The following is an 18,714-nucleotide window of genomic DNA, read 5'->3' on the forward strand; positions in this document are numbered from 1 at the left end:
TCGGATTCTGACTTAAAGCCTGCCACCAGATGCAGCTTAATTGTCACTTTCCACTCACTGATAGGGTTTTGATTTGAGTCTGCAAGCAGTTGATTTTTTATGGTCTCTGTGCAGTCAAACCTCTCTGCTAATGATAATCTGTATTTGCAGCCGCTCCCCAGCACTAGCATCACCGCCTCAGCTCCACCTCAGATCATCAGGCATTGGATTCTCATAAGAAGCACGCAACCTAGATCCGTTGCATGTGTTGTTCACAGTAGGGTTCACACTTGTATGAGAGTCTAATGCCACTACTGATCTGACAGGAGGTGGAGCTCAGGCGGTAATGCAAGTGATGGGGAATGGCTGTAAATGTAGATGAAGCTTTGATCGCTCGCCCGCCGCTCACCTCCTGCTGTGTGGCCTGGTTCCTAACAGGCCACGGATTGGTGCTGTTCCATGGCCCAGGGGTTGGGGACCCCTGCCTTAAGGTTGTAAGAAAAAGACACATGAAGATTACCTTTGACAGAGGGTGTTGTTTTTGTTTTGCTTTACTTTGCAAAGGAATGTGGAGCTGCAAGGGGTATCATTTCTTGAGCATCTACAGTCACTCTGCTGGAGTTGAAACCTACAGGGGAGTCCTAGGATTTTATACAAAACTTCTCGGGTGTGTTTTTCTCATATGGGGGCTGTGGGCCAAGCTCTCAGTGTGTGCAAAAGTATCTAGTAGAGAGCCTGGCATATGGTAACGTCCTAACAAATGGACGTTAATATAAAAGAAATAAAGCAAAACCACTTTGTATTCATAACCACACTGTAAGACGCCATATGGATTTATGAGGATCATACATACTTTTCACATCAAAACTGAAAGAACATGGTCTAATGAATGAAATTGTAAGTTTGGAGACAATAGGTCAGAATATTTTGGCAGTGTCTCAGAAAATCCAGGACCCATTTTTTCCATCTATGTATTAAGCAGATTTTTATTTCCGTGCTTTTAAAGATTAGGGGCCTAGGAGTCGCTGTCTTATGTTTTAGATCACTATGGAATATTACGAAGTTTTCTTGATTCAGTCATGTGAAAGGGAGTGCCTGTTCCTGTGTGGTTACTGCAACCTATTACTGAATGCTAATTATATCAGGAATTGTGTTAAGGGCTTTATATGCATTATTTCATTTAATCCATATAATTGCTCCATGAGGCAAATACTATTATCATCTTCATTTTATAGATAATGAAACTGAGCCTTAGAAAGGTTAACTCCCCTGAGGTCCTATGGCTGGTAAGTGGTGAGCTAGATCTCAAGCCCAGGTGTATCAGACACTAAAACCTATGTTCTCCACCATGCTGTCCTTCATTTCACTGCTCAGCTCATTCAGTTAAAAAATGATTGAGTACCTTCCAGATGTCAGGTGTTGTGCTCAAGGTTAGGATTACAAGGATGAAACAGATGCAGTTTAAGCCTTGACTCCCAGTCAATCCCTTGATTTCTCATGCTTGTTAAAGAGGAAGAATATGAGATTTGATCTCAGAAAGACCCACCAGCGAAAGTCCAGGGGCACTTTTATTCAGTCATTTGTTCATCCACTCACCAAAAATTATATAATATGGAGGATGAGACAAATAAGAAAAAATAATAATATTACAATGTAATGAGTTCATAATGTAGATATGTAGGAGATGCCATGGGAATAAGATGGAGTGATTTTCTCTTAGCTGGTGAAGGAAGCCTTTTTTCAATTCTCTCATCTGTAAAATAAAGATGAAAATAACTTTAGTCCTACTGGTCTCACAAGTTCTATATGAGACAGGAATGAAAGGATATTGTGTAAATACTTTGGAAATTATAAACTATTATGCAAATATTTGTTATTATTGTGGTTATTGAATTGTTTGCTTACTGATAATTTTATTTGCTTCAGGACTCATAGAGCATGAGGGTCGTGATGTTGTCATTGCTTTGAAGACTAAGCAGGCAATCCGGAACGTGATTGCTAAAGCTCTGAAAAGCCTCACCTTCCTTTGGTCAAGAGGCATTATTGATACACATGAGGGCATTGAGATGAATAAGGTAAGAACGGTAATAAGGTAAAAGGTAATAGGTAATAGGTAAAAGGTAAAAAGGTAAAAGGTAATAGGTAAAAGGTAAGAAGGTAAGAAAGCAATTTTCCATATTGCTGGATTCCATAAGCCGAGCACTCAAGCCTGCAGTGCTACTCTAGCAGAGTGTAATTAGTGAGGGAGATTGGGAAAAGGGTGAGTCATGACAGTTGTAAACTTTATAATTGCCTAAGTCTTTGTTAATGCCAATGGAAACTAGTGCCAGCACTACCTGGTTCACTCCATGTCAAAACCACTTGGTTGCAAGTAACAGAACCAATCTGAGCTAGGTTTAGCAAAGAAATGGAGTTGGAGGATTTATTATAAGGACACAGAGCACTTTACAGATCCCATGGTAGCCAGACCACATGGCCAGGCCTCAGGAAGGGACTTGAACAATGACCTAGAAAGCTTTCAGATTCTCCATTTCTTATCAGGGTTGCCCCTCTGTGGAATCTTCTTTTGGCTCCCTCTACAAAGTCATTAGATTTTTCTGCCTGTCTGTCCATTGGTGGAATATGCAGTGCCCAAGCCCACCAGCTGTGGCAAGGGAGGTGGTAATTTCCTATTGTTAACATAGACAGGAGGGGACCATCGTGTGTGTGTGTGTGTGTGTGTTGGTGAAGATCAGGGAGGGAACAGTTCTGAGAGGAACAAGGAAGACACCCTAAGTGGTTAGCTGATAAATGGACTTTTGAAAAATTATAAATTTGCAAAAAAAAATTCGGAACATAAGACAGAGGAAAAAATATCTAATGTTTAATCCTACCACTCTATCACTTCTACCATCTAGACTGCAAATTGTGAAAATAGGAAAGTTTTTTTCTATTCTGTACAAGGGTCTATTGGCCTCCTAGCATAGAGAAGAAAAATGGAAGTTCTGGTCCCACATTCTGCCTGTGTATTCCCAAGAATAAGCTGCTCCTGGGTGTCAATGCTTTTCCTTGTCACTGGTCCCTTTCAGCCACAGGCCACATGGACTGTGCTTCTGGATATTTCCTGCACATAGTCCCTCTCCATGGCCCCAGAAGGGAAGTGGGCGTGGGACCGGCCAGCTTTCCCTGTCATAGCTCTACCTCATTAGTCTCTATAAGGTCATGGCACAGGACTAAATGGGTAATATGATTTCTCCTTAGTGTCTGTCAAAAGGGTGAAAAAGACCACTTTACAGTATTCTTCAAGTTACACCTCTGTGCACATTGTGTTTTGTATTTTTGTATATTGTTCCCGTCTTACTTTGGATATTGTATAAGATTCAATTGAATGCTTGATACCCATTAGTTAAAATAAATAAATAATAGCCCTTATGAAGAGAGAGTCTTATTTTTTCCTATAGGTTTATTTAGAAAGGTAATGGGTAAATCAATCATTCAACAGTTATTTATTGAATGCCTACCAACTGCCTAATTGTCAGCTAAAGAGATATAATTATCAATCCCAGGTCATAAAGAGCTAGGTAAATCTAGCCAGTTTAGCTGAGTAAATATTTGTTGAACACCTACTACATGCCATGGGGTCTTGAAAAGTCCATGGACTCTTCCTCTCTTTTTCATTTAGTCACTTATTCAGCCAATCAACAAAAGTTACATGTAACAGATAAGTAAAAATAATAATACTACAATGTAATGAGTTCCATAAGGGAGATTTGTAAGAGATACCATGGGAATAAGGCAGATAAGTGATTATCTCTTACTGGTGGGGGGAGTCAGGGAAGGCTTCTAAGAGGCTACAAAACTAGAAATATATCCTCCAAAATTAGAAGAACTTAGAGAAGCAAATTATTCACATGAAAAAAAAATTTAGAGAAAGTGGCATTAAATCATATGGTAATCAACTGTGAATTTTAGATAATTTGAGTTTAAGATAGGGTAAACTACAACTGTTAATTGGATTATAAAAATGATAAATTCAATATGAGTTAATATACCAGTGGGAATAGTAATAAAGATAGTAATAAGGGGGAGAATAGGGACAAAAAAAAAGTTAGAGGACAATTTAAATAGGGTGAGAGAAGCTCTGAGTCAAAATCATGGTTAGATTTGCATAACAGTATTTTATTTAGATTTCCTTCATTTTTACCTGATGTCCCTTTTCTGTTACAGGATCTGATCACTATTATTTTGATTGTTTCTTTTAGGTGCTTCTTTCAAAAATAAAATCACTGAATAACTTTCCAATGGCAATTCCTCCCCCTACTCCTGACAAATATCTTCATAATATCATCTGGCTAGAAAATAAAGATGTTCTCATTGAGTTCTTCAAGGTAAAGATTCTGTCTTCTATTCTAACTCAGGTTCAATGATAATTGGTTTTCATTTTTTCCACTCCCTAATGCAAGATTAACAAGAAAACTTATCCAAAGCAAGAATCCTTTAATGTCCAGTGAAGGGTAAGTCAAAACGGAGGCCTAGCAAAACCCAGAAGAGTAGATTTCATTTTGAGCCTGAAGGGCAAAAATATTTTTTATAATTGCGTATCTGCTTAGGATGAGTTATCTATGTTACCTGATTATTACCAATTCCATCTTAGCCTCTGTGTTCTAGGTTTGGGGTTATGGCAGTGAACAAAATAAATAAGTTCCGGCTTTCATGGACTTTGTATTATATGGATAGAGATTGACAATAAACACATCCACGAATAAATGTATAGTCTGTCAGATGGTGACAAATGCTATATGGAGAAAAGGTGAAAAAAGGGAATATAGTTAGGCAGCTATTTTATAGGGGTGGTTAGGGAAGACTGCGCTAATAAGTTTCCTTTGGAAAGAGATCTGAAATAAGTGTGGGGGCATGCCATATAGATACCCAGGAGAAGGCAAGTGCAATGCCCTGAGGTGTGTTGTGTTCAAGGAACATCACAAAGGCCCCTGTGGCCGAACCAATGATGGAGGGAGGAGATGAAGCCTAAGCAGTTGTGGAGAGCCTGAGTTTGTAGAACTTTGTAGGTCATTGTAAGGACTTTGGCTTTTACTCTGAATTAAATGGAAACAGATTGAAAGGTTTTGAAGAGGCATGATCTAACTTATACTTAGAAACGATCATTTGTTGATGTGTTGAGAACAGGCTGTAAGGGGTCAAGAGCAAGCCAGGGAATCCAGTTAGGAGGTGATTACAATAATGTAGGCAAGAGATGACAGTGGCTTGGATGAGTGAAAGTGGTGAGAAATGGTCAGACTCTTGATAGGTTTTTTTTTTTTTTTTTTTTTTTGGTATGCGGGCCTCTCACTGTTGTGGCCTCTCCCGTTGCGGAGCACAGGCTCCAGACACACAGGCCCAGCAGCCATGGCTCACGGGCCCAGCCGCTCCGCAGCACATGGGATCTTCCCAGATTGGGGCACGAACCCCGTGTCCCCTGCATCGGCAGGCGAACTCTCAACCACTGCGCCACCAGGGAAGCCCCCTTGATAGGTTTTGAAGAGAAAGCATATAGATGTTGATGGAGTGAGTGTTAGAGAGAAGGAATGACTTCTAGGATTTTAGTCTGAAATTAGAAAATAGTCTGAAAATAGAGTAACCATTTACTTGGATGGGGAAGAGAAGATTTATATGGGGAGGGACAAGAATTTGCTTCTGAAGAGGTTAAATTTGAGCAAGCTATTAGACATCCAAGTGGAACTGCTAAGTAGGCAGTTAGATACATGACCGGAAGGCAGGTGGGAGGCCAAACTGGGGAAAGACATTTCAGAGTTGTCAGCATAGAGCTGATATTTAAGGTCTTGAAACTTGATAATTTAAGGAATTATTACAGACATTCAAGGATCGAGTCTTGAGCTATCCAACATTTAGAGGTGGGGAGATGAGGAAGAATTAGCAAAACGAATTGAGGATAGAAAAAGTGATCAGATTGATGTTTACCAGAGGTGGGGAGACGAAGCTGGGTGAATTGAAGAAGTGGGTCAAAGGGTACAAACTTCCAAGTTATAAGATAAATACTGGGTATACAACATGATGACTATAGTTACATAGTTATATATTTATAGTATGTTTGAAAACTGCTAAGAGAGTAGATTCTTAAAGTGCTTATCACAAGGAAAAAATTTTTTTGTAACTATATGAGGTGATGTATGTTAACTAAACTTATTGTGGTAATCATTTTGCAATATGTGTATGTCAAGTCATTATGCTGTACACCTTAAACTTATATAGTGCTGTACGTCAATTATATCTCAATAAAACTGGGAAAAAAAGAATTGAGTTATCTATCACATAGGAGGAAAATAAAAAAGAATGGTGCCCCAGAGCCAAGTGAAGAAAATATTTCAAGGAGAAAGTGATCAGCTATGTCAAATGAGGCTGAGAGATCAAATCAGATGAAGACTGAAAATTGACTATTAGATTTAATAATGTAGAGGTCAGTTTTTTTAAAAAGAGGATCCGTAAATCTGAATTTTTAGGTGAAAATTCCAAAATTTTAAAACTTGGTAACAAGTTCAGAATTTTAAAAATACAGTGCAAGCCAAACAAAATATATCTGTGGATTGGGTGTGACTCACGGACCACCAGTTTGTGGCTATTATATGAATTATAGGGATAATAACTTTTTTGTCAACTTGTTAAAACCTGTTAGATTTTTGGAATCAGGAAAACTCTGTGATGAAGAACAGTACTTGCTTTACTACAAATTTGGTTGTACTGTACCTTGTTGTCTAGTCATGGAGATTTATGTCATCTGTTTATTCATAACGAGGGGACATTTTCCTTGTTTTCTAGAAAGACAGCGATCCTAGTAGAGTTTCTACTGAGCTTTGAATATCTGATTTCATTTAGGCCACACTAGTGTTTTCTTCATGCCAGAAATATTTGAATTTTTCTTTTGAAATTGATTTCGTATTTAGTTAAATTAAGACTTCTTTGGTTGAAAGTAACAAAACCCTACTTGAACTAGTTTAAGCAAAAGGGAAGCTTACTGAAAATATATCGTGGTGGTATACAGAAGCTAAGAAACAGTTGACTAACCTTGAGCAGGGTGAGAATCAGGCCAGCTCTGGGATATCAGTGGTAGGAATTTGTGGACCCTTCCTGTAGCACTTGGCTATGATGACTCAGTTCTCAACTCCCAGGCTCTTTGTCCCTCAGTTCAAATTCTTAAGGGAGAAATCCAACTGACTTAGCTTGAACCAGATCTCCAGCTTTGGGAAGTACAAGTGTGGCTGTGAGGGGGAGGAAACCTTACGGGCAGGGGCCATTGGGGGTAGTTTGGAAAACAGACCTCAAATAAATGAGGGTGGGAGGTGAGGGATGGGCCTGGACTGGAAAGAAGGTATCTAAAGGGTGTTTATTACAATCTGCATCCTGTTCAGTTTTTTAAAATATCCAACTTGAAAATAAAATTTGAATTTGGGGTTCTTTATAGGTAATACTTTCACAAGTATAATTAATGGACCATCCTGCAGTGAATGGGGGAGGGATGGGAAAAACAATGAGAGAGAACTCCAGAAATTAATGGTTTCCATACACCTGAGGTGACTATATATCCAGGGCACAACCTTCTTCTCCTCCTTAACCTGCCATGCCAATGCAAAGCTGCCGGACCCTCTCCACCCACTTACAGATACGGCTCACTCTTTAAGTGGCCCTTTTCCTTAATATGTTGGTTCTTAATAGCCATTTAAATCAGATTTCACTAGGATAAAGAAAAATGTGATGAATTGGGAGCACATGGGCATTATTCTCATTAGGAACAGCCCAGGGATTGCATGGATAACTAAAATTCCTGTAATAAATAAAACAAACACCCCTCATTGTAGACATTGATTTCAGTCTTGGTCTCCATCACAGCAACAATAGTTAATTTTCACTACTCCTCCCTTCTTTCACCCTCGAACTGATGTGGTTAATTAAAAAGGTAATAGTGTACAAAGATAAGCCTGAAGACAAAAGTTGAAAAAAAAAGGTCTGAAAGAGCTAGAGGGAGGATTTCAGAACGGCACCTGGGAGATTGGTTCAAGATGGCAGAGTAGAAGGATGTGCACTCACTCCCTCCTGCAAAAGCATCGGAATCACAACGAACTGCTGAACAATCATTGACAAGAAGACACTGGAACTCACCAAAAAAGGTGCCCCACATCAAAGACAAAGGAGAAGCTGCAGTGAGACGGTAGGAGGGGTGCAATCACAATAAAATCAAATCCCATAACACCTGGGTGGGTGACTCACAAACTGGAGAACAATTATACCACAGAAGTCCACCCACTGGAAGTGAAGGTTCTGAGCCCCACATCAGGCTTCCCAACCTGGGGGGCTGGCAATGGGAGGAGGAGTTCCTAGAGAATCAGACTTTGAAGGCTAGCAGGATTTGACTGCAGGACTTCGACGGGACTGGGGGAAACAGAGACTCCACTCTTGAAGGGCACACACAAAGTAGTGTGCACATCAGGACCCAGGGGGAAGGAGCAGTGACCCCACAGGAGACTGAACAAGACCTACCTGCTAGTGTTGGAGGGTCTCCTGCAGAGGCAGGGGATGGCTGTGGCACACCGCTGGGACAAGGACAGTGACAGCAGAAGTTCTGGGATGTACTCCTTGGCGTGAGCCCTCCCAGAGTCTGCCATTAGCCCCACCAAAGAGCCTGTAGGCTCCAGTGTTGGGTTGCATCAGGCCAAACAACCAACAGGGAGGGAACTCAGCCCCACCCATCAGCAGACAAGCAGATTAAAGTTTTGCAGAGCTCTGCCCACCAGAACAACACCCAGCTCTACCCACCACCAGTCCCTCCCATCAGGAAGCTTGCACAAGCCTCTTAGGTAGCCTCATCCACCAGAGGGAAGACAGCAGAAGCAAGAAGAACCACAATCCTGCAGCCTGTGGAACAAAAACCACATTCACAGTAAGATAAACAAAATGAAAAGGCAGAGGGCTATGTAGCAGATGAAGGAACAAGATAAAACCCCAGAAAAACAACTAAATGAAGTGGAGATAGGCAACCTTCCAGAAAAAGAATTCAGAATAATGATAGTAAAGATGATCCAGGACCTCGGAAAAAGAATGGAGGCAAAGATCGAGAAGATGCAAGAAATGTTTAACAAAGACCTAGAAGAATTAGAGAACAAACACCTAGAAGAATTAAAGAACAAACAAACAAAGATGAACAATACAATAACTGAAATGAAAAATACACTAGAAGGAATCAATAGCAGAATAACTGAGGCAGAAGGATGGATAACTGACCTGGAAGACAGAATGGTGGAATTCACTGCCACAGAACAGAATAAAGAAAAAACAATGAAAAGAAATGAAGACAGCCTAAGAGACCTCTGGCGCAACATTAAACGCACCAACATTTGCATTATAGGGATCCCAGAAGGAGTAGAGAGAAAGGACCCGAGAAAATATTTGAAGAGATTATCGTCGAGAACTTCCCGAACATGGGAAAGGAAATAGGCACCCAAGTACAGGAAGTGCAGAGAGTCCCAGGCAGGATAAATCCAAGGAGAAACACGCTGAGACACATAGTAATCAAATTGACAAAAATTAAAGGCAAAGCAAAATTATTAAGAGCCACAAGGGAAGAACGACAAATAACATACAAGGGAACTCCCATAAGGTTAACAGCTGATTTCTCAGCAGAAACAATACAAGTGAGAAGGGAGTGGCACGATATATTTAAAGTGATGAAAGGGAAGAACCTACAACCAAGATTACTCTACCCGGCAAGGATCTCATTCAGATTTGATGGAGAAATCAAAAGCTTTACAGACAAGCAAAAGCTGAGAGAGTTCAGCACCACCAAACCAATTCTACAACAAATGCTAAAGGAACTTCTTAGTGGGAAACACAAGAGAAGAAAAGGACCTACAAAAACAAACCCAAAGCAATGAAGAAAATGGTCATAGGAACATACATATTGATAATTGCCTTAAAGGTGAATGGATTAAATGCTCCCACCAAAAGACACAGGCTTGCTGAATGGATACAAAAACAAGACCCATGTATATGCCATCTACAAGAAACCCACTTCAGACCTAGGGACACATACAGACTGAAAGTGAGCGGATGGAAAAAGATATTCCATGCAAATGGAAATCAAAAGAAAGATGGAGTGGCAATACTCATATCAGACAAAATAGACTTTAAAATAAAGACTATTACAAGAGAAAAAGAAGGACACTACATAATGATCAAGGAATCAATCCATGAAGAAGTTATAACAATTGTAAATATTTATGCAGCCAACATAGGAGCATCTCAATACATAAGGCAAATGCTAACAGCCATAAAAGGGGAAATCAGCAGTAACACAATAATGGTAGGGGACTTTCACACCCCACTTTCACCAATGGAAAGATCATCCAAAATGAAAATAAATAAGAAAACACAAGCTTTAAATGAGACATTAAACAAGATGAGCTTAATTGATATTTATAGGACATTCCATTGGAAAACAACAGAATACACTTTCTTCTCAAATGCCCATGGAACATTCTCCAGGATAGACCATATCTTGGGTCACAAATCAAGGCTTGGTAAATTTAAGAAAATTGAAATCTTATCAGGTATCTTTTCTGACCACAACGCTATGAGACTAGACGTCAATTACAGGAAAAAAACTGTAAAAAAATACACACACATGGATGCTAAATAATATGCTACTAAATAACCAAGAGATCACTGAGGAAATCAAAGAAGAAATAAAAAAATACCTAGAAATATATGACAATGAAAACACAATGACCCAAAACCGATGGGAGGCAGCAAAAGCAGTTCTAAGAGGGAAGTTTCTAGAAACACAATCCTACCTCAAGCAACAAGAAACATCTCAAATAAACAACCTAACCTTACACCTAAAGCAATTAGAGAAAGAAGAACAACAACAAAAAAACCCCCCAAAGTTAGCAGAAGGAAAGAAATCATAAAGATCAGATCAGATATAAATGAAAAAGAAATGAAGGAAACAGTAGAAAAGATCAACAAAACTAAAAGCTGGTTCTCTGAGAAGGTAAACAAAATTGATAAACCATTAGTCAGACTCATCAAGAAAAAAAGGGAGAAGACTCAAATCAACAGAATTAGAAATGAAAAATGAGAAGTAACGACTGCACTGCAGAAATATGAATGATCATGAGAGATTGCTGCAAGCAACAATATGCCAATAAAATGGACAAAGTGAAAGAAATAGACAAATTCTTAGTAAACCACAACCTTCTGAGACTGAACCAGGAAGAAATAGGAAACATAAACAGACCAGTCACACTGAAATTGAATTTTCAATTGAAATTTCCATTTCACTGAAATTGAAGCTGTGATTAAAAATCTTCCCACAAACAAAAGCCCAGGACCAGATGGCTTCACAGGCGAATTCTATCAGACATTTAGAGAAGAGCTGACACCTATCCTTCTGAAACTATTCCAAAGTATAGCAGAGGGATGAACACTCACAAACTCATTCTATGAGGCCACCATCACCCTGATACCAAAACCAGACAGAGGTGTTACAAAAAAAGAAAACTACAGGCCAGTATCACTGATGAACATTGATCCAAAAATCCTCAACAAAATACTAGCAAACAGAATCCAACAGCACATTAAAAGGATCATACACCATGATCAAGTGGGGTTTATCCCAGGGATGCAAGGATTCTTTAATATATGCAAATCAATCAATGTGATACACCATATTAACAAATTGAATAAAAATCATATGATAATCTCAATACATGCAGAAAAAGCTTTCAACAAAATTCAGCACCCATTTATGGTAAAAACTCTCCAGAAAGTAGGCATAGAGGGAACCTACCTGAACATAATAAAGGCATATATGACAAACCCACAGCCAACATCACTCTCAATGGTGAAAAACAGAAGCCATTTCCTCTAAGATTAGGAGCAAGACAAGGTTGCTCACTCTCACGACTATTATTCAACATAGTTTGGAAGTTTTAGCTATGGCAATCAGAGAAGAAAAAGAAATAAAAGGAATCTAAATAAGAAAAGAAGAAGTAAAACTGTCACTGTTTGCAGATGACATGATACTACACATAGAGAATCATAAAGATGCTACCAGAAAACTACTAGAGCTAATCAATGAATTTGGTAGAGTAGCAGGTACAAAATTAATGCACTGAAATCTCTTGCATTCCTAAACACTAATGATGAAAAATCTGAAAGAGAAATTAAGGAAACACTCCCATTTACCATTGCAACAAAAAGAATAAAATACCTAGGAATAACCTACCTAAGGAGACAAAAGACCTATATGCAGAAAACTATAAGACACTGATGAGGGAAATTAAAGATGATGCAAACAGATGGAGAGATATACTATGTTCTTGGATTGTAAGAATCAACATTGTGAAAATGACTGTACTACCCAAAGCAATCTACGGATTCAATGCAATCCTATCAAACTACCAATGGCATTTTTCACAGAACTAGAGCAAAAAATTGCACAATTTGTATGGAAATGCAAAAGACCCTGAATGATCAAAGCAGTCTTGAGAAAGAAAAACGGAGCTGGAGGAATCAGGCTCCTTGACTTCACACTATACTACAAAGCTACAGTAATCAAGACAGTATGGTACTGGCACAAAAACAGAAATATAGATCAATGGAACAGGATAGAAGCCTAGAAATAAACCCCCGCATATATGGTCACGTTATCTTTGATAAAGGAGGCAAGAGTATACAATGGAGAAAAGAAAGCGTGTTCAGTAAGTGGTGCTGGGAAAACTGGACAGCTACATGTAAAAGAATGAAATTAGAACACTTGCTAACACCATACACAAAATGAAACTCAAAATGGATTAAAGACCTAAAGGAAAGGCCAGACACTATAAAACTCTTAGAGGAAAACATAGGCGGAACTCTGTGACATAAATCACAGCAAGATTCTTTTTGACCCACCTCCTAGAGAAATGGAAATAAAAACAAAAATAAATTGGGCCTAATGAAACTTCAAAGCTTTTGCACAGCAAACAAACCGTAAACAAGGTGAAAAGACAACCCTCAGAATGGGAGAAAATATTTGCAAATGAAGCAGCTGACAAAGGATTAATCTCCGAAATATACAAGCAGCTCATGCAGCTCAATATCAAAAAAACAAGCAACCCAATCCAAAAATGGTCAGAAGACCTAAATAGACATTTCTCCAAAGAAGGTATACAGATTGCCAATAAACAGATGAAAAGATGCTTGACATCGGTAATCATTAGAGAAATGCAAATCAAAACTACAGTGAGGTATCACCTCCCACTGGTCAGAATGGCCATAATCAAAAATTCTACAAACAGTAAATTCTGAAGAGGGTGTGGAGAAAAGGGAACCCTCTTGCACTGTTGGTGGGAATGTAAATTGATACAGCCACTGTGGAAAACAGTATGGAGGTTCCTTAAAAAAACTACAAATAGAACTACCATATGACCCAGCAATCCCACTGCTGGGCATATACCCTGAGAAAACCATAATTATAAAGGGTCATGCCACCTAGAGGGGTGGGATAGGGAGGGTAGGAAGAAGACGCAAGAGCGAGGAGATACGGCGATATACGTTTATGTATAGCTGATTCACTTTGTTATAACAGCAGAAACTAACACACCATTGTAAAGCAACTTTACTCCAATAAAGATGTTAATAAATAAATTTTTAAAAAACGGGTCATGTACCACAGTGTTCATTGCAGCACTATTTACATTAGCCAGAACATGGAAGCAACCTAACTGTCCATCAACAGATGAATGGATAAAGAGGATGTGGCACATATATACAGTGGAATATCACTCAGCCATAAAAAGAAATGAAATTGAGTTATTTGTAGTGAGGTGGATGGACCTAGAGTCTGTCATACAGAGTGAAGTAAGTCAGAAAGAGAAAAACAAATACCATGTGCTAACACATATATATGGAATCTAAAAAAAAAAAATGGTTCTCATGAACCTAGGGGCAGGACAGGAATAAAGACACAGACATAAAGAATGGACCTGAGGACAGGGGGAGGGGGTAGGGTAAGATGGGACGAAGTGAAAGAGTAGCATTGACATGTATACACTACCAAATATGAAATAGATAGCTAGTGGGAAGCAGCTGCATCACACGGGGAGATCAGCTCAGTGCTTTGTGACCACCTAGAGGGGTGGGATAAGGAGGGTGGGAGGGAGACGCAAGAGGGAGGGGATATGGGGATATATGTATGTATATTACTGATTCCCTTTTTTATACAGCAGAAACTAACACAACACTCTAAAGCAAATATACTGCAATAAAGATGTTTAAAAAAACGATAACTAATGAAAACTTGCTGTATTAAAAAAAAAAAGAATGGCACCTGCCAAAAAAAAAAAAAAAAAGGTCTGAATAATACATAAGGGGGATAATTGGCTTTAGGTGAGCTTTTAAAAAAAATATTGTGAAGTCATGCATGTTTATTTCTACACTGTAAAATAAATCAGAAGCGAAAAGTGAAAACCTTTCACTCCCCACCCCACACTTCGAGATAACTACTATGCATGACTTAAAAGTATGTTTCCCACACATCTTTGTAAAATGCAAATCTGTCACCATAATTCTCCTGTTACAAACCTTTTAGTGGCTAGCCCCTGGTTTTGGGAAAAGCCCAGACTTTTTACCGTGCCTGTGAGCCCCTTGGAGACCTGGCTTCGGCTCACCTCTCCAGTCCTGCCTCCACCTGGGCTGCAATATGACTTTGCTGGGCCCCAGGCACTTCTGCCTTTTCCTCCGTAAAAAAGCACTAAAAAAATTATACTTTATGATCGTGTTAGTATAAAGATGAATATATTAGTATTAGATGTTTTAGTATTAAGACATTTTACTCTACCTAAAAGTTCTTTTATTTTCTTCTGATTTTAAAAGAAACTAAAACATTGTTGTAAATCCCGAAAAGTATTGTGAACCCTGGACACTGTGCCTATTGATGCCTAATGGATAACGCAGCCCCGGTCTCCACCCCTCCTTGCCTGCCTGAGATGTATTGAATCTTCTGTGATTACCCCCAGTGCAGTTATTCTGTTTACTTCTGGGTCTTTGCTTAAACTGAATCCTCTGCCGTAAATGGTCATCAACTCATCGTATCCTGGCTATCTGTTACTCTTCCTTCAGGTCTCAGCTTAGCTGTTCCTTCCTCTGTGTAGTCTCCCCTGGACACCCAAGACAGGGTCCTGTGACCTTTCTGAATTTTTTTCCCAGAGTGCCATGCCCCTGTCTCCTGATCAGAATTATTACACTTTATTGTAACCATTATCCAACCTAGCATTTATTGGGTGTTTCTACCACTCTGCTAGGTCCTAAGCAAAAGTCTACAATTTGCTTGCTTGTCCCTTTTTTACCTAAAATTTAATGAGATATGCAAAAATGTTGTAATTCATTAAGAAACCAGAGAATATAGTTTGTTTTTATGCTTTTAAATTTATTTCTATTTAGAGAAGTAGACTGTAAAGATTTGTGTTAATTCTTTTTCTTTCCTTTTCTTTTCTTCTTTTTTTTTTTTTCTTTCAGGAAAGAGCCAAACTTGCCTGTTTTGACTATGGAGATGTCATTTGTAAAGAAGGTGAAATGCCACAAGGAATCTACTTAATTATTTCAGGAATGGCGATCGTAAGGGATTATTTATTATTTACTGAAAATGTACTTTGAAATACGTAATTATCACATAAGGAGAAATTTAGGAACTAAGATATTTTGAAATTTTTAACATAATTTGTTTTCCAGATAAAACCATTTCTGTTCAGAGTGAACACTACAGCTGAGAGATAATTATAATACCCACCATCCGAAAGGTGCTTCCCATCTTACAAAATGCTTTCATAATTATTATTTATTCCTCACAACAGTCCTGGGAGGAACAGTCTTTTCGACGTTCAGATAAGGAACCCAATACTTGGAGTGGTTGGGTTACTCACCTAAAGGAAATGAGTGTCAAGAATGAGGAAATAGACCACAACATCAGATTCTCCCAGAGGTCAGATAGGATGAAAATCATACAATTTTTAACCAGTAGGAGGCTTTTGGTGTCAGTAGAATGATAGGGACAAGAATCCTTTAGAAACTGAATACTAGTAGCTGAATCCATGGGTGAGCCCTAGCTATGACCAACATAATTCCTAGATCCTAGATGACAGTTACAAGTGACAAACCCTTATTACAGTGCAAATAATATATTTGGCTTTCTATTTTTGGAATGGGTGTTTCAGACCTTAAAAATACCAAAATTAATCATGGAAATAAACTATTATAATAAATACTAACACATGTATAGAGTTTATTAAGTGTCAGGCACTTTCCATTCATCCATTCACTCATTCATTCAACAAATATTTACTTCATTACTATCATGCAGCAGGCACTGCTCATTCTAGGCATAGAATCAACAAAAACAAAAATCGCTGTCTTCTTAGAGTTTAATTTCTAGTAGAGGCATAGAAGGAGATGGGACAATGGACAAAATACCTAAGTTAAATATATAGTATGTTAGCGGTGATGGAGAGATGAAGATGGCTAATTGTGACATTTAAAAGGGTGGTCGAGAATGGCAATATGTTATGACATTGAATCCTTACATCAACCTCATGTAAGGTGGAAAACTAATGGACAGAGAAATCAATTCATTTCCACCACCACCACCCGCCCCCCCGCCACCAATCTTTGACAGCTATTCCCCCTTCTACTTTTGAGGGCTCATGTGATTACATTGGGCCCAACAGGATAATCCAGAATCATCTCTTTAAGTTTAGCTGATTAGCAGTATCCTGAATTCTATCTGCAAAATCCCTTCACAGCAGTTCATAGATAAATGTTTGATTGAATAGCAAAGAGACAGGAATCTTGGAAGGATTTCTTTAGAATTCTGCTTACCACAGATGTTATCCCCTTTCCTTGGTTTGCAAAAAAGCAGAGACATTCTTGATTACTCAAAAGGCCTTTGAATTGCATTCAAAATTAAATTAAAAAAAATCAAGTCCTTTGGAAGCATGAATGCCTCTGAAAGTTTGAATGATAATCACTAGGAGAGGGTACAGTTTTCATAGCAACTCCTTCAGGGACCTTTTTTCCGTTTCCTGTGTCTTGAACAGTAGCTTTCCTCTTTGATATTTACAGCTAAACTTTCTGGAAAGTTGTGTAATCCTTCTGGTTGATTCCCGCATCTTCCTCCTGAAATCTGATACCTTTCTTTACCCCCACCTACACCTACCAGTTCTTTTCCTGAAGTAACCCAACCATCCTGTGTTCATCCTAAAACCTTTTCCTGTTAATGTCTCATGGTAATTATTCTTAAGCATCTTCAGGGAAGCAAGGCTTCTACTGAAATCACGGCTTGGTTTGGAGGCATATTAATTCATGATATCCAATTTATGCATCCATGCAACCAGAAGTTTTTTCCACCTGAGACACTAGCCTATTATGCTAAGAATATCTAATAGATATTATGCTAATATCTAATAGAGTGGCATTAGTGGCAGACTGCAATGACTACTTTTGGTAGAATTTTTATACAAGGGAGGTAAATAGGGGTCATCTGTAAAGCTAAAAATTAGAAACAATCTTGCCTTGGAGAGTTGAAATGTGAAAGAAACCATGATTCTTGTGAAGCCTAATTCCTCCTTTACACCTGAAAGGATTCATAAAGAATGTTTTCCTTCCATTGTAATAATTGCAAGAAAAACTGGGAGCTCCTGGGGTTTGGTCAAGGGCTTTTAATTTTATATTTCCCTTGGCACAATTTTTTCCCCTTTGCAGCTGCAGAGTTCACCTCCTACCTTTGGAATAGACAGGAGCCTAAGGGCTGATAGAGAGTCCGCGACCAGGTTTACAGAGTACTGTACTAGTGGAGACATAATTGGAGAGTTGAGCTGTCTGCTTAAGTGTGAAATTGAATATACTGCCATCTGTGAAACTATTTTACAGGTAAGAAACTGGTTCAGTATATATTGTGAGTTGTTAGTTAATTCTTCCTCAAGTCAATAAGGAGTGCCAGCATCTTTGTTCCTCTGGGTTCTGATATCTTATTTAGTCACCCAACCAGCTACTGTGAAGCAGGTGTAGACTAGCTGAGAGAGGCCAGTTTAGTGTCTCACATCTGCTATGGGATCTGGAGGCTGATATTTTAACCAAGGAGACTATGCCAGTTTTTTTTATTAAAAGAGAAAATATCTAACTTTTGATGTTATGAAGATAAGGAAAATATATATGTAAAATGCCTGGCATGTTTAGATGCTCAATAAATGGCCACCATAATGAGAGTGGTGTTTTTAAAGTATACTTGTGTTTCAACCCTCTGTCTTCCATTTTTCACTTGCTAAATAAGAAGTTTATTTAACAAATAAATGGCCTGATATTGCACTAGCTGTGGGCGATTCAAATTGAAATTAGTGAAAGTTCCCACTTACAAAAAATTTTCAAGCTTTTGGGACTGATAGATGCAACAGAGCAGTGTCCAGAGTCTTAGGAGTGTGACAAACAGAAAGGAATGTCACCTTATCAGTTTCATACCATTTCATTTTTGGAAGAGGATAGAAGGCATGAATGTATTCACAAGGCTGAATTGAATTCACTGAATTTCAGGTAAATGAACTTCAGTGAGTTCTGAAAGAGTTGTCTTCCTTATTTGGATTGTCACTTTGCTGGAAACAAATACTATGAATGAGCCAACGTGACCTACTGTGACAATAAAAATAGATAAGTTTATGT

General features: G+C 38.7%; 1 protein-coding gene across 1 annotated transcript in view; it reads left to right on the forward strand.

Moving 5' to 3' along the window:
* The window catches only part of SLC9C2 (solute carrier family 9 member C2 (putative)), a 161,020-nt gene that overhangs the window by 130,294 nt on the left and 12,012 nt on the right, over positions 1-18,714 (forward strand). Inside the window, exons 24-27 of the mRNA XM_027086295.1 lie at positions 1,906-2,054; positions 4,221-4,346; positions 15,526-15,624; positions 17,764-17,931. Coding sequence (XP_026942096.1) covers positions 1,906-2,054; positions 4,221-4,346; positions 15,526-15,624; positions 17,764-17,931 — 542 coding nt within the window. The remainder of the gene's footprint in view (positions 1-1,905; positions 2,055-4,220; positions 4,347-15,525; positions 15,625-17,763; positions 17,932-18,714) is intronic.

The sequence above is a fragment of the Aethalodelphis obliquidens genome, unplaced genomic scaffold, assembly GCF_003676395.1.
Source record: "Aethalodelphis obliquidens isolate GAN/ISIS:26980383/991018 unplaced genomic scaffold, ASM367639v1 scaffold55, whole genome shotgun sequence".
Lineage (NCBI taxonomy): Eukaryota > Metazoa > Chordata > Mammalia > Artiodactyla > Delphinidae > Aethalodelphis > Aethalodelphis obliquidens.